Raw genomic sequence first — 17883 nt, 5'->3', positions numbered from 1 at the left:
TTTTTCAAATTTCAGTAAAATTGCCCAACTGGCATCTACACAGCCAAAATCAATCTAAGTTATATACACCAAAGTTTCAAGGTTTAACCCCTTGACTGTCGCAACCCCCAATCCTGAGGTGTCTCCTGGTGTCACAAAAAAAAAAAAAAAAAAAAAAAAAAAAAATTATTTTTTCTTATGAAATGATAGAGAATTTTTTCCCGATTGTAAAGACACCAAAAAAACGAAATTTGATGGAAAACTGACGGAATTACGCTCTCGCGAAGTTAGCGACCTCGGCGATATTTACAAATCGGCGATTTCGCCCACTTTGAGCCCTATTTTCGGCTAATTCCATTATTCCAGTCAACCAAGCTCACAGCTATTTCTTCAGAACTCCATTTTTTCTATCGATTGAGTACAAGAAACTGCCCATTTACCGACTTCAACTACCCAATAACATGGTCAGAAATTTGCAATTTGGCCAATTTCACGAAAATTAAAAAATATGACAATTTCAAAATAAGGACCAGAATGAACAAAGCAGACATTCTTGGCTCTAAAATAACATTTTCTTTGTTCATCAGTCACGTCTCCAGGCCCCTCTGATATTATTCTTGCTTTTTATTTTGAAATTTTATTCAAACAAAAAATAGAAGATTTACTGCTATGCAGACTACTGCAATACTGTAATAATTGTATAAATTACATCAACCCATTCATGACTGCATATTAGAATGGGTATTTAAACATTTATTGGACAATGACATCATTTGTTTACTTTTGAACATCGGCAAAAATCAAACATTTCCCGTACTTTGTGCTCCATTTCCAGGTTCTTTTTATAGTAAAATCAATCAAAATCACCTCTATTTCTATAATATATTTTCCATTCTATCAAATGAGACCAAGAAAACGAGAATACAACCATAAATACTATACGAAAATAGACCACCAAGTCGGCATTTTAATTAAAAAAAAAACTGTCGGAGTTTTTTTTTTCTCATTATGCACTGCGTGCTCCAGGATTTTTTTTATATGGTGCACACTGACCGCACAGACCCATTCTCTCACATGTGGGCCTACCAGCTTTCTCCTGCTTGATTTGAAGCCGCTAGAATTTATGAGTATATATACATCAAACACGGTACCTCGTAAGACGTATATACTATACGGCCGTGACAGTCAAAGGGTTAAAGTCTCACAGAAAAGGTATTCCCTAGTTAGTGCAAAGAAACCAATTTATTAAATAAAATTGACAAATCATAAATTAAACAACTCAAAATCAATGCCAAACTTCCTTGAGAAACACAGCACCAAAAGTTTGAATTGGATAAATGATACTTTCTCAAGTTATTACACAGAAGTCAATAATTTCAAGTTTACTGAATAATTGACAAAGCACCAACAGGTGGCAAATAAACACTTAAAATGCAGTAAAGTCTTTATCAGTATGTTTTGCCCACGAGAGCTTTATAAAGTACACGATAAAGGCCAATTAGTGGGTGAAATGTTGTACCAATAATGAAGACTGGAAAAGTGTCTATTTAACAATTTCAAGTTCATTATTCATATTAGCAGAATGACAAACTTGCAATTACAAAACTTAAATCTAAATAAGAGTCATCAGCTATTAACCCTTTTACCATCTTCCACATAGAGCAGATCTATGTTATTGATGCCAGTGTCATCATTACGTACATATACATTAAGTTAAGCACAGAGCCCTCAAATATGCTGCGAGCTGTAAATTTTGTCCTAGACAGGAGAGAATGAATCTGTGAGGTGGATGCAGATAATATAAAAAAAAAAAAATCCTGCTCCAATGCAGTACATGATGGGAAAAGCAAACCTCTGACCTTGTGTGGGGGTTTAAAATACTGAGTTTGAAGTGTTTTCTAAAGGTAATTTTTATTGTTTTATTGACTGTTTCTTGGTACAGTGTACCAATTAATAAAACAAAAGACATACTAGTACAACAGAAACTAGAAATAACTTGAACTAGGTTTCATACAGGGAACAATATTCAATTTTTGGCAATTATCTTGAAGAAGGCTAGGGTCCCCCTACCTCCCTTCAATCTGTTTAAGGGTTTTAACTAAGTCTGCTTCAAATACTGAGATGCCCTAACCATGCTCAATCATTCTTGGCTATACAGTGGAACCTCGGTTTTCGTTTGCCCTGATTTTTGTCGAATTTGGTTTTTGAAAATTTTTTTCGTCAAAATTTTGTCCCAGTTTTCGTTCATCACCTCGATTTTTGTCGAGCGGACAGTGGTCTGCCGTACCGAATGTGTCCACCTATGCCCACACAAAGCATCCCAAGCATTCTGAGTCAGTGTGGCTTTGTTTCTTGTCAAGTGAGCATTACCCTGCGCATTCATCTGAAACATTTCGTAATAATCCATTGTTTTTTGTGCTTGTTTATTGAGTGTGACTGCTAAATAAGCCACCATGGGGGCCAGAAAAAGTTCCGAGTGCCAGCCCTTTGATAAAGAAGGCGAGAAACACGATAGAATTCAAGAACTTGTAGCAAAGTACGAAAGTGAAATGAATTGCAAAGTTTTGTGGAGAAATATCGCTACCACCTTCTACAAAGGTGGAGGGCGGAAGTGATTGTGGTAGAGGGTGGTAGTGATGGTGGTAGAGGGTGGTAGTGATTGTGGTAGAGATAACTGCTCCTCCCTCTCCCCTCCTCGCCGTCTTCCATATGCCAACAAGTCTTCAATAATGGTAAAAGTGATGTTAAATGTTCATTTATCCATTCCATTAGTCCTTTATACTTATTTCTTGTTGTTTTCTGTATGTAAAACTACATGTATAGTTATTCTCTATAAAATGTATTTTTTGTTAATACTTTTGGGTGCCTAGAATCAATTAATTGGATTTACATTACGTATTTCTTATGGGAAATATTGCTTCAGTTTTCGTCAAATTCGGTTTTCGTCAGACTTTCTGGAACGAATTAATGACGAAAACCAAGGTTCCACTGTATGTTATTATCTTAGATATAAAGACTAAATATTTTATTTCTTTGTAAAGGTTACAATGTGTAATTACAATTTTGGTTTGCTAAGTACAAAGAAAGCCACTATCATGCCGGGGCATTTCAGGCTCAATAATCCTAGTACATACATAATAACTACTTAAATCTAGACAAGATAAGAATGGTTAACTTGTATAGGGTAAAACTTTTTTGTGCGATGATGAATTCAAAATGAAGAGCATTACAGTATACAGGAGAGGCCTGTGATGTGATTAATGAACAAAGGAAAGGTTGCTTTAGTGGCTGAAATGAATATACAGTGGACCCTCGACATTCGATATTAATCCGTTCCTGAGAGCTCATCGAATGTCAAAAATATTGAGTCGAATTAATTTTCCCCATAAGAAATAATGGAAATCAAATTAATCCGTCCAAGACACCCAAAAGTATGAAAAAAAAAAATTACCACATGAAATATTAAGTTTAATGCAATAGAATAATTACAATAACAACAATAACAGTAGATTAATAACAATAGAATAATTGACACTTACCTTTAATGAAGATCTGGTGATGATTGATGGGATGGGAGGAGGGGAGTGTGGATGGTGTTAGTGTTTAGAAGGGGAATCCCCTTCCATTAGGACTTGAGGTAGCAAGTCCTTTTCTGGGGTTACTTCCTTTCTTCTTTTAATGCCACTAGGACCAGCTTGAGAGTCACTGGACTTCTGTCACACAACATATCTGTCCATAGAGGCCTGTACCTCTCGTTCCTTTATGACTTTCCTAAAGTGGTTCACAACATTGTCAGTGTACAGGTTGCCAACATGGCTTGCAGTAGCTGTGTCAGGGTGATTTTCATCAAAAAAGGTTTGCACTTCAAGCCACTTTGCACACATTTCCTTAATCTTTGAAGTACGCAACTTCTTCAATTTCTCTATCCCCTCCTCTGAAGCAGTTTCCTCAGGTCTGGCCTCTTGCTGTTGAAGATGATCTAGCAGCTCATCAGTGGTTAGTTCGTCATTGTCCTCCACCAACTCTTCCACATCCTCCCCACTAACCTCCAACCCCAAGGACTTCCCCAATGTGACAATGGATTCCTCAACTGGCATAGGATTCTCAGGGTTAGCCTCAAACCCTTCAAAATCCCTTTTGTCTACACATTCTGGCCACAGTTTTTTCCAAGCAGAGTTCAAGGTCCTCTTAGTCACTTCCTCCCAAGCCTTACCTATAAGGTTTATACAACTGAGGATATTAAAGTGATCCTTCCAAAACTCTTTTAGAGTCAGTTGAGTTTCTGTGGTCACTACAAAGCACTTTTGAAACATAGCTTTTGTGTACAGTTTCTTGAAGTTGGAAATGACCTGCTGGTCCATGGGCTGCAGGAGAGGAGTGGTATTAGAAGGCAAAAACTTGACCTTAATGAAGCTCATGTCCCCAGAAAGTCGCTCTGCCAAGTCTGTAGGATGACCAGGGGCATTGTCTAATACCAGGAGGCACTTAAGGTCTAATTTCTTTTCAATTAGGTAATTCTTCACAGTGGGGGCAAATGATGGTGTAACCAGTCATAGAAAAAGTCCCTAGTGACCCATGCCTTACTGTTTGCCCTCCACAACACACACAAATTAGCCTTGAGGATATTCTTTTGCCTGAATGCTCTGGGAGTTGCTGGGTGATACACCAATAAAGGCTTCACTTTGCAATCACCACTAGCATTGGCACACATCAGAAGAGTATAGGCTTATGTCCTGGGAGTGCCTTTTCCTCCTGAGTAATGTAGGTCCTGCTTGGCAATTTCTTCCAAAACAGGCCTGTTTCGTCACAATTAAACACTTGTTCAGGTTTCAATCCTTCAGCCTCTATGTACTCCTTGAATTCATGCAGATATTTTTCAGCCACTTTGTGGTCCGAACTGGCAGCCTCACCATGCCTTACCACACTGTGTATGCCACTACGATTCTTAACCCTTTGACTGTCACGGCCGTATATATACGTCTTACGAGGTATTGTGTTTGACGTATATATACTCATAAATTCTAGCGGCTTCAAATCAAGCAGGAGAAAGCTGATAGGCCCATATGTGAGAGAATGGGTCTGTGTGGTCAGTGTGCACCATATAAAAAAAATCCTGGAGCACGCAGTGCATAATGAGAAAAAAAAAAAAACTCCGACCGTTTTTTTTAATTAAAATGCCGACTTTGTGGTCTATTTTCGTATAGTATTTATGGATGTATTCTCGTTTTCTTGGTCTCATTTGATAGAATGGAAAACATATTATAGAAATATAGGTTATTTTGATTGATTTTACTTTAAAAAGAACCTAGAAATGGAGCTCAAAGTAGGGGAAATGTTTGATTTTTGCCAATGTTCAAAAGTAAACAAATGATGCCATTATCCAATAAATGTCCAACTAGCCATTCTAATATGCAGTCATGAATGGGTTGATGTTATTTATGTATACAATTATTACAGTATTGCAGTAGTCTGCATAATAGTAAGTCTTCTATTTTTTGTTTGAATAAAAATTCAAAATAGAAAGCAAGAGTAATATCAGAGGGGCCTGGAGACATGACTGATGAGCAAAGAAAATGTTATTTTAGAGCCAGGAATGTCTGCATTGTTCATTCTGGACCTTATTTTGAAATTGTCATATTTTTTAGTTTTCGTGAAATTGGCCAAATTGCAAATTTCTGACCACATTAGGTAGTTGAAATCGGTAAATGGGCAGTTTCTTGTACTCAATCGATAGAAAAAATGGAGTTCTAAAGAAATAGCTATGAGTTTGGGCGACTGGAACAATGGAATTAGCCGAAAATAGGGCTCAAAGTGGGCGAAATTGCCGATTTGTAAACAGCGCCGAGGTCGCTAACTTCGCGAGAGCATAATTCCGTCAGTTTTCCATCAAATTTCGTTTTTTTTGGTGTCATTACAATCGGGAAAAGATTCTCTATCATTTCATAAGAAAAAATAATTTTTTTTTTTTTTTAAATTTTGCGACACCAGGAGACACCTCAGGATTGGGGGTTGCAACAGTCAAAGGGTTAAATCTTTCAAACCAACTTTTGCTGGCCTTAATTCACTCACATCACCACTAGTTGCAGGCAATTTCTTTACCAAATCATCATGCAACTGCCTAGCCTTTACACAAATGATCGCTTGAGAGATGCTATCTCCTGCTATCTGTTTCTCATTTATCCACACCAATAACAGTCTCTCAACATCTTCTAACACTAGCGATCTCTGTTTCGAAAACAAAGTTGCACCTTTTGCAAGAACAGCTTCCTTGATTGCCATTTTCCTGCTCACTATAGTAGAGATGGTTGATTGGGGTTTACTATACAACCTGGCCAGCTCCGACACACGCACTCAACTTTCGTACTTTGCAATTATCTCTTTCTTCATTTCAATAGTCATTAGCACCTTTTTTCTCGAAGGGTTGGCACTAGAAGCTTTTTTGGGGCCCATGGTTACTTATTTTGCAGAAAGAAGCACCAAAAACAGTGATAATACGGAATGTACTGAATGCATCCTTAGACGCACGCACACTGGCTGGCTTGTAAACACTGGCACACACGGGGCAGTTCAGGCTACATGTGGACACGTCTCGTATGAATCGTATCAAATGTCGGGTTTTCCATCGAATGTCAAGGCGAAATTTTTGCGTTAAAATGCATCAAATGTCACATTTATCGGATGTCGATGCCATCGAATGTCGGGGGTCCACTGTAGTGTTTATTTTGGACAGTCTTCAAACTGGAATCTGCTGACTTTTGCATAAAACTGGCCGAATTACCATTTTCTGAGAGCTTTATAGCACAGTTCTGATAGCTTAATGGGCAATTTCTTGCAGTCATTAGGTAGAACAGAAGACATGCTAGGAATGGGCTGATAAGGGATAAGATTTTGTTCAAAATTTTAACTCCGAAGGGTTAGCCACCCAGGATAACCCAAGAAAGCCAGTGCATCATCGAGGGACTATCTATCTCATTTCCATTGGGGTCCTCAAGCTTGTTCCCCAGGATGTGACCCACACCAGTCAACTAATACCCTGGTACCTACATGTTTGCTAGGCGAGTGGAACAACAGCTGAATAAAATGTAAGCTCTAGGCCTTTCGTGTTGCAATTAACACATCATCGGGACCTTACAAAATTGCAGAAAAGAGGAGGATGTCCAAGCAAGTACGATCCCAAAGGACATCTTCACTGGCGATATTTGCATAATAATAACTAATATATGTACTGTGTTCATGTATGTGTGTGAATGTGAATAACCCTCACAATCAGGAGGTAAAATGTTAATTATACTATTTTTAAGCATGTGTAATAATATTAATATTGTGTTAAGTAAAAGGACACAAGTGCAACTAATGTGACATTTTATTGTAGCAACGTTTCGCTCTCAAGGAGCTTTATCAAGCCGCTACAAACAGTACATGGACACAGAGGGTATATATATAGGCTCAGAGCGAGGTGCAATACTAGTGGTAGTAGTAGTAGCAGTAGTAGTAGTAATACAATATGTTAGCTTTTATATCGTTTACTCATGTGCAAGTTAATTGTTCTAACATATTGTATTACTACTACTACTGCTACTACTACTACCACCAGTATTGCACCTCGCTCTGAGCCTATATATACCCTCTGTGTCCATGTACTGTTTGTAACGGCTTGATAAAGCTCCTTGAGAGCGAAACGTTGCCACAATAAAATGTCACATTACGTAGTTGCACTTGTGTCCTTTTACTTTACATATTGTCGGTAATTCTACCAACTTTATTACAATATTAATATTGTAAAAGTATCAGCTGGTATCAGCAACTTTTTTTACCTATACCATAAAAATAACTATTACCCACTGATATCGATGCTTTGGCACACTAAAGTGTATACACACCAAGATACCCCTATCAAGAGAAGTGTAGGCTGGACTAAGCCTACACTTAAGAAAAAAAACAGCTGTTGAAACTGACAGGGATGAATACTTGTGATCACCACCAGGAGGAACAGAAACCTCTAAGAAAACTGAGCGTAATCTTGAACATAAAGAACCTGCCACCAAACCCATAGAAACAGGAGACCATCAAACTTGATCCAAGGAATGGGAAGATATGTCAAATTCCTTGGATCACAAACACAAGAATAATAAACACTGCAGGAGGCTTACTGGTCCATGCTGGGCAAGTCCAACTCACATCCACTCGTGTACCCATCCAACATACACTTTAAACTACAGCGGAACCTCGGTACTCGAACTTTATTTATTCCAGAAGGCTGTTTGAGTGCCGATCCATTCGAGTATTGAATGAATTTTTCCCAACCAATTTTCGTTTTGTTTGGCTGTTATCACTAATCTTCGTAGGCCCCATGGTGACTTATTTATACATATAAAAAAAATGTGAGGAAACATGAAATAGTTTACAGCGAAGTTCTGGCAGGTCGTGTTTGTTTGGTTGAATACCGAGCTTTGTTTGAGTAGGGAGCTGAGGTTCCACTATACTCAAAATTCTTGCCTCAATAATGCTACCTGGGAGTTTGTCTGATTCATCTATAACTCTGCTGCCAAACCAGTATTTCCCTATTTTTTTTCAACAACGGTCATCTCCAACCAAGGTGGAGGTAACCTGAAAAAGAAGAAACACTTTCACCATCACTCACTACATCACTGTCTTGCCAGTGGCATGCTGATACTACAGTTCAGCTTCCCCTCCAAACTGCCATATCCCCACCATGTACTTCCCACCTCCCGGATTCAAGTCTGGCTAACTGGTTTCCTTGAATCCTTTCATAAATGTTACCTTGCTCACATTGCAACAGCACATTAAGCCATAAAAACCATTTGTCTACACTCACTCCTATCTAACATGCTCACATATGCCTGCTAAATGTCCAAGCCCCTCACATACAAAACCTCCCAATGTCCTTTTTAAACCTTATGTTTTCAAACTTGAATCCACTGCCGCAAGTCACTTTGCCAAATGGACTATTGTCCATCTGGCAAAGTGACCCTTTACTGGAGAATACTCCCACTGGGGAAAATTCTACAATGGAGATACCCCCTTTACTGGAGAATTTTCTCCAGTAAAGGAGGTATCTCTCAGCCCCTTAGCCTTCTGGGGGACTTAGCCCTCCTGGAAGGGGCTGGTGGACTCTTCCTTCCTTGTAAACAGTTTTATGAGTAACTTATGTATGTACCATATTGTCACGAGGCATGCCTTCCTCTCCTTGCTAGAGTTCTTGATCAACTACACAGTGAGAATTAAATAATAATAATTACTCTTTTCCCCTTAGCAGGAAAATTAAAAGAAAACCTGCACCCCACTTTATCTACAAGTTGAGGCTATTATGAATTCTAGTCTATAGCTAAATAACAAGAAACCTACCCTCTTGTATTGAATACTGTTGCAATATTTAGCAAGGCTGAAGCTCGGCATATCCTTTATGAGGACGATGAGCAGGAGGGCGATGAGGGCAGTGGGCCTCAGACTGCTTCAAGGAACGGATGAGAGAGGTTAAGACAAAGGGACAGTAGTGACCGATGCATTCTTGATTCTTGTTGATTCTGACAATCTCAAGAAACTAAGAAAGTTAGACTAGTTCCCTTATACGAGTCAGGAAATTCACGGCAGAACTAATCACGTAAGTTTATTGCGTCTCCATGTTCTCCCTGCTGTGGATAATACCACGAAACTATAAACAAATGATGGTACTGAATGACGAAGTGCAACCTGTATTGCGAGTGATTGCAACGAACATTCCTGAAGTAGCGGTGAACATTAGCGCAACATTCCTCGAGACACTCAAGCCTTCACTCAAGTCACTGTCCAAACGTAGCTCTACATTCACTCTCACAGCGTTCCGAATATTTTAAAAAATAATTTTCTTTTTTTATTTAAATGAAGAGCGCATTTTTATAAATATTATACGACAAAAAAAAATTTAGGGCCAGTACTTACCGAGATATAAGCCCACAAAGTTCTTGCTAAATGATGAGGTGTCGGCAACATGGAGCACTGCCGCTTGCAGAAACAATAAATGTTTATCATTTTTTCCAATTCTTTTCTATTTTTTGTTGTTTTCATGTTATGATAATAATGTTCTGTTGCAGATCTTTTGATTTCATAGCCAATTCTTGTTGAGACAAATGTTTGGTACTGAATTAATAATCATACTGTCACAAACACACACATTCATACTGACAGATGAATTTGTACACCTGGTTCAATCACATACTATTGTTTACAAATATATACTACAAGGTATTTAGAGGTCCCATTTATGTTTCTAGAAGTCCACCACAATATGATACTCCAAGAAGCATGGATTCATACAGAGTGCCACTCCACATTGCTGACATATGAATTGTGTGTCTTTTCGCACTTGGGGTCGCTGTGTAGTGTAAGCACACACAACACACTTTTTCTGAGAGTACTTCTTCTTTGGAGTAGATGGTAATAGTATCAGGCAGTGACGGTTAGAGATTATTCGGTCGGGCACTTCCCCCTCTTCTTGTGGAGTGACAGGTCGCTGTTGTGGGGTGACAGGTCGCTGTGGAATGACAGGTATAGGTGTGGTACCATACTTTTTCGCTATCTGCTTGATGACATTGAGGGTAAATTCCGCACATCGTTGTCGCTTCCGTCTTTATTTCGTACATGTTGAAGGCATTGAGCATTGTAATGTCTACAAGGTGGAAAAACACTTTTATATACCACTTGTGACTCCTACACACACAGTCAACAAACCCTATCATAATGTCACACTTGTCGACTAGTTGCATATTGCTCGTATAGTCAATGACAGCAGCTGGCTTTACAATAGGTTCATTGTTGTACTTGCTCAGTTTATCTGTTTGTACCATCTCGTTTCTGTGGATGGTTGACAGCAATGTCACGTCTCGTTTGTCATGCCACATCAGTGCCATGATGTCATTGGCATGAAATGCTTCCACTACACTTCCAGTGAACCTTGGCATGTGTTTTCTATACTTTTTCTCACTGTTCCACATATATCAGTATTGTTCACACGTAGAAAATCAGCAAGCATAGGCCTTGTATGCCAGCTGTATGCAGCCAAGGTATGGCTGCATTATCTTGCGAACAACATCATCAGCAATGCCCAACATGCGCCTGGTATCGTCGAGTGTGTTTTTCCCTGTGTAGATAATGACATCCAACACAAGACCAGTCACACATTACAAAGAGTTTTATGCCAAAGCGATTACATTTGCTTGGTATATATTGTCTGATTGACAGTCGTCCCTTGAACAGAATCAAGGACTCGTCAGCAACAATATTCTTGAATGGATAAAAGTAGGCACTGAATTTTTGCTTCAGATACATAAACAATTCCCTGATTTTGTATAGGAGATCATTTCAGTTTGGCATATTCCTGTCTTAGAAGTGCAACATTCATAGCAACAGAGTGAATCTGTTGCAGGTGATTAGGTCACGGAATACTGGAGTACTGATGAAGTGGTCTGTGGACCAGTAGTGTGCTATATTGTTCTTATATGTGTGTGGCATAAGCATGATTGTGCCAAGGAATAAATACATTTCAGCTACAGTTGTATCTTTCCACCTGCGCAGTCGTGACGATTCTGAAACATCTATGTGGTCCATTGTATACTGGTAGTACATGCTGGCCTGGGTAACAATCAGGTTCATTATCAGTTTATCAAAGTATAGCTGAAAATAGTCTAACTCTGTAGACTCATTTGTGATGGGACAGTGTGGCATGATACCACTTCCACTGGCATCAAAACTGAAAGGATGTGGCAAATGGTGTACTTTCTGTCCATTTCCATTTGCGGTCACATGGTGCAGGATGGACCTGTGGCATGGGGGAGCAGGAGGAGGGACGGGAGTGGAGTCAACACGTTTGAGGGTGCCAGGCGGTACTTTGTCTGCCCACCCACTGCGCCATGAGGTCCAGGCACCATGCCACCAACCTCCTCTTCCTCCATCCCAGCATATTCACCTTCATGATCACTATCACTATCACTAGCTGGGGTTTTGGATCGTGACCTGCCGCGACCCTTGCCATCGACTACATATGGCACACTGCCTGAACGTAGGTTACGATGTCTAAAAGCATGTTTCACTGGGGAATAATGATAATCACTGTCACTTGATGAATCCTTTATGGGCATAAAATCGATTTCATCATCGTCACTTATATCACTTTCACTATAGTCATCACCATAATACCTGGAAAATGATAATTTCCTCTTGCGGAGTTGCCTTTGGATAGTAACACTAGCAACTCCAGAGGTACTTGGCTGAGGTTCTGGTATGGACACACTGTCCACACTGGCCACCCCAGAGGTGATGGGCTGAAGGTCATCTGGAGTATCATCAACAATTTCACTAATTCCTTGAACATTAGTGGCTATATCAGTGTCAAATTCACTAACCTCGCATTCTGTTACACTTTCTGAGAATAGTAGAGTGTTAATACGCCGAGGCATGAGTGAATCACGAGGGTTTGCCATGATTTTAACCCAAGATGGAGCTGAAACTAACTGGTGCTACCACGCAGTACCCCAGCGTCAGCAAATTTTTTCATACTGTGCACACTTAGGGGGCAGACCCATTCTCTCGTGTCTAGGAGACTCAGGCCTATCGTGCCAACTTATAGGAATGAAAAATAAAATGTTGATCTACATTCGGAGCGCTACACGTGCAAACATAGATCTACATTTAGAAAGTTTAAGGGTCAATGCCATAAGCTCACATTACACAAGCAAGGTAAAGTATATTCTCACTTGTATCACCATAAAGAACTGCAGTACTTGGGCAGACACAAGGTGATTAGGGCTCTCCTATTCTAAGATGTATTTAGAGGGCTTTACGCCCAAACCAAGCGAGTACCACTACGCATTTCAGATGGTGAAATGCTGGGTAATTCTCCTTTGGGGCAAACTGGTTTGTAACCCATTTGTTAATCCACAGCCACAGTGGGATCTGGAAAGGCACCCTGAAGGGATGGCCAGGGAGAGGCTGCTGGACATAGTGCTGTTAACAGATAAGTACCGATTGCTATATGTTGTTTTATACAAGAAAGTGTACTTATCTAACCAGTTCTCCACAATTTCATTGCATTTCCAGCACTTATGCAAGGTGTGACAATAGTCCATTTGGCAAAGTTTGCATGGAGACATTACTAAATGCAAACTGTGCCAGATGGACAATTGTCACACCTTGCATCATTATGTGCTGGAATGCAACAAAATTAATAAATTCTGAAAGAACTCACTCCCAAATGTTCAAGAAATGCCGAAGTATATTATCCACAGTGGCAAATTCCCAACCATTCTGAAAAAATACCCTGACTGCCTATTGTAAATAACACATAACCACTTAAACTAGTTTAAATTCAAGCACACCTTGCTAATATATAAGGTAATATAAATAATTCAGAACCACACACAAGATGCAGTGGAACTTTGGTTTTTGTGATTAATCCATTCGAAAATTTCTGACAAAACCAAATCGTATGAAAACTGAAGCAATATTTCCCAGAAGAAATAATGTAAATCCAATTAATCAGTTCCAAACACCCAAAAATATTAACAAAAAATACATTTTATACAGAATAGCTATTGTTTTACATACAGAAAACAATGAAAAATAAATATAAATGACTAATAAAATGGATAAATGAACATTTAACATCACTTTTACCTTTATTGAAGACTCTTGTTGGCATATGAAAGATGGCGAGGAGGGGATAGGGAGGAGGAAAGATTATTGTTTGAAAGGGGAATTCCCGTCCATAAGGAATTCAGGTATCAAGGCTCTATCTGGGGTTACTTCCCTTCTTTGTCTTTTACTGGCACTAGGACCAGCTTGAGTCACTGGACCCCTGTTGCACAAAAAATCTGTCCAGAGAGGTCTGTTTCTGGCATCTCTAAGATCTGCCTAAAATGGGACAAGTCATTGTCATTGAACATGTTGCAGACATGGCTTGCAACAGTTTTGTTAGGGGTGATATTTCTCCACAAAACTTTGCAACTCATTCTACTTTGCACATATGCCCTTAACCACTGAAGAAGGCACATTCTCCCCTCTCTTCCTTCTCCTCTTAAGCAATTTCATCAGCTGCAGTCTGTTGCTGTTCCAGCTGAAGGTCTTGCAGCTCTTCAGTGGTTAGCCCTTTCCTGTGGTCGTCCACCAACTCTTCCACATCCTGGTCACTCACATCCTGTTATGCTACAAATTTGTACAACTTTAATGCTACTTATTTGAAATACTCATTTGTACTTCATGTTGTAATTTGTTTACTGTAGTTTTTACCACTGAATATATCATTGCTTAGTTAATCTTAAGTTAATTTTAAGCCTGCCCATAATGCTCTGCATACAAGGGGCTTTTGGCATGTACACCCAATCACTATATTTCTCTGTACAACTATGTATCATATCCAAATAACAATAAATAAATAAATAAATAAATCCAACCCCATGGACTTCCCCAGACACGATAGATTCCACAACAGGTTTAGGGTCGTCAGGTCAGCCTCAAACATTTCAAAATCCTTCTCGAGGACACATTCTGGCATGGGCTGGCAGAGGCGTCGCTAGGGTTGGTGTCACCTCAGGTGGCATCTTTGGTGTTACCCCCATGAAATCCAAGGGCTGAGGGATAGGGGAAGTAAACTCCAGTAACGTCACTGCTGCCTGTCCAGTGACTAACGTTTAGCAATGAGAATGTTTAAAGGCCATAAACCGAACTTTATTAATGATAAAATAATCGTAGTAATATTGAGGAAACAAACTCAAATACCACTGAGTAAAGGCAACAGATCCTACATTTATTCATCTTCAACAATGAAAAAAAAAATGAAAAATAAAGAAAGACACTAATTCTGATTTGACCTTGAGTACAGGTAACATCTCAATGAATCTGATATTTCATTTCCTTGCCTTCGATCCTGCAAAATCATCTATCACATCATCAAAATCAATGATTTTCCCTATATAGGCCTATTTGTACTCTGTAATCCTATATCAGGCTATATAGAAATGAAGGATTTTTCTCTTATGTTGGTGCAGCATGGTTTTGGTCATTAGTGTTACCTTCTTTAGAGGCTCTATGGTGTCACCCGGGGTGGCCCCCCCCCCTTATGATGCCACTGAGGGCTGGCACTCAGAACTTTCTCTGGTCCCATGGTGGCTTATTTACCATTTGCACTCAATAAACAAGCACATAATAAAACAATGGATTATTACAAAATGTTTCGGATGAACATGCGGGGCGATGCTCACTCAACAAGAAACAAAGGCAGATTGAGTCACGAACGCATGGGATGCTTTGTGTGAGCGCTTGATTCTGGGAAATCAATGGCCAAGTCATGTGAGCAGGTGGATGAGTTTGGTATGGACCATTTTCAACTACAAAAACTGAGCGAATGTACAAAAGCTGGGACAAAATTGACGAAAAAAGTCGAAAACTGAACCGTACGAAAACTAGGGCATATGAAAACTGAGGTTTGACTGTACTCTAATATTATTGTGACAATTAATATTTGCATAAGTTGTCATAGGGGGTTCGGAAGGAGATATGATGGTTGAAAGTACACACACTTGTTGGATGGTAACGCTATATATTGTCAGACTGTGGTAAGGGATGGGGCCCGGCCTGCCTGCTTGCCTGCTGTATGTCTAAGCGCGGAGTGAGAGCGAGGCAGAGCGTCCCACTCCCTCATGCTGCATCCCGTGACGTCATACAGTCACTAGACCTAAAGATCTTCTATATAAACACATGTAAGGAGGATCAGCAACTATGCTGACAAAGTAACTCATTATTGTAACCTGACATAAACATGTAGATAGTTGAATAACTAAAGTAAATGTAATGAATACTTCCCAATGTTCATTAATAACCAATACAGAGACAGAAACTCAGAAAATTAATTGATCTGTATATTTCAACCCCCTGCTAAAGAGGACCCCAGCAGGGAGTTGAAAAATACAAATCAATTAATTTTCCGAGTTTCTGTCTCCATGTGGGTTATTATTGAACATGTAAATAATTCATTATCATTGTAATTTGTTTAGCTATCAAAACTTTGTAGCCCAGTCCATGGACCCATTATAAGTATGTCTTATCATAGGTACATATAAGTATCATACATAGTGTAAATTACCTAGGATAACCCCAAAAAATCAGACAAAGTGACTTATTTCCAATGCGGTTCTTGTACCCTGTGCCTCTAATCTTTTGACAACCACCTACTGAGAGTAATTATTTTTATAATAAAAAAGAAGTGTCCCTGTCCCTGTTGACCTGTCAGTAAGTAGGTATCTGTGTGTTAGTCGACTGGTGTGGGTTGCATCCTGGGGAACAAGATTGAAGCACCACAATGCTAATAAGACAGACAGTCTTTGATGACACACTGACTTTCTTGGGTTTTCCTGGGTGGTTAACCCTCCGGGTTAAAAATCCGTATTGAATCTGTATTGATAAAGCCACTGGATGGCGAAACGTCTACAATAAAGATATCCAGATGTTGCACATGTGTCTTAACTTTCATATTGTCGGTATTTTATACCTTTCTTGCACAACTTGTCAGACACTGCAACATCATGGAATCTTGGTTCAGAGGACATCTACAAGACCTTCTTCACGGCTGCTACAACTAACCCATCTCTTTGGGAAGGACTTACTTCCACTGGGGAATCCCGCCTACCAGTGACTATGCCCTCGTCTGCTGCACGACCTGACCCAAAATCTTTTGTGTTAATTATCTAGGATAACCCCCCCCCCCCCCACCAAAAAAAATACAGACGAAGCAACTAATTTCCTTTGGGGTAATTGTAATATCACTTCATACCAACAGGATGGGTATGAGATACATAATAAAGATATTAAGGTAACTGGTGCAAGTCAGAGTCCCTCACCAGCATCAAGTCACACCCTGAGACAATTCGCTGAGGTTAACTAAATATATATAGCTTAATGTACTTACTTTTCCAAGTCCTCTTTTGAGCAAGTGGTGTTCTGTCTGACATATACGTTTGCCACTGTCCATTTTGCACAGACACTGGGGATTTAGAGTCCTCACTTTCAGCATCATTATCTTGATAAAGGGGAGTGTCAGTGTTTATGTTTACATTCTCAGCTGAGGCAGCCATGATCACTGACCAGCTGCAGAAAACGGGAGACTTAACACATCCGCCATGCAATGAATACACTTCCTTTCTTTGGCTGGTTAATGGACTTTAAACGTCTATCGCCTACACTCGAGTTATTAAGGCGTGATATCATGCAATCCTTTTCATCACCTGACAAGAATTATTTAATCCTTAAAATAGGGATTAAAATTAACTCTCGGCAAATATACGCTGAGAGGCATACACCTCCCAGTGTATACTGTATATCCTCTGCTGTCGGCGCTATGACCCTTGTAGGTTTAGCGCTTCTTTTTTGATAATAATAATAATCATTGACATTTATATACTCGAATATACTGAAACCGAATATTTTTCAGGATCTTTTTTATCAATTACATTATAAAATTTCGTCAACTTTCGGTGTAAAGCATTAATTAATGTACGTATATTATTATTATTCGAATCTCCTCTGGTACGGATGGAAAACATTAGGGACGTGTTTCCATAAGACACCTGCTGTCCCTGTCCCTGTTCCCCCATCAGTAAAATGGGTACCTGGGCGTTAGTCGACTGGTGTGGGTCGCATCCTGGGACAAAACTGACCAATTTGCCCGAAATGCTCAGCATAACAAGCGGCTTTGTATAGTGTCACTGATGTCAGCTAGGCCTGTATACCTTGTACATGTACATGTAGTAAATAAAGATATTATTATTATTATTATTATTATTATTATTATTATTATTATTATTATTATTATTATTATTATTATTATTATTACTATATTCACGGAGGAGTCATTCAGGC

The 17883-nt window shown here is 39.3% G+C and overlaps 1 protein-coding gene across 3 annotated transcripts in view; it reads right to left on the bottom strand.

The window, feature by feature from the left end:
• LOC128696806 (RUN and FYVE domain-containing protein 2) overlaps window positions 1-17680 on the bottom strand; it is a 149361-nt gene extending 131681 nt beyond the window's left edge. The window contains exons 1-2 of one of the 3 annotated variants that reach the window (XM_070096067.1): window positions 17634-17680; window positions 16934-17249 (exon numbers count right to left, since the gene is read on the bottom strand). In XM_070096067.1, coding sequence (XP_069952168.1) covers window positions 16934-17099 — 166 coding nt within the window. In that variant the 5' untranslated portion in view covers window positions 17100-17249; window positions 17634-17680. Of the gene's footprint in view, window positions 1-16933; window positions 17250-17633 lie in introns of those variants that run through there. The other 2 variants (XM_070096068.1, XM_070096064.1) reach the window with 2 other exon arrangements.
• Between the last annotated feature and the right edge of the window lie 203 nt (window positions 17681-17883).

The sequence above is a fragment of the Cherax quadricarinatus genome, chromosome 52, assembly GCF_038502225.1.
Source record: "Cherax quadricarinatus isolate ZL_2023a chromosome 52, ASM3850222v1, whole genome shotgun sequence".
NCBI lineage: Eukaryota > Metazoa > Arthropoda > Malacostraca > Decapoda > Parastacidae > Cherax > Cherax quadricarinatus.
This window is presented reverse-complemented; position numbering and strand designations above follow the sequence as displayed.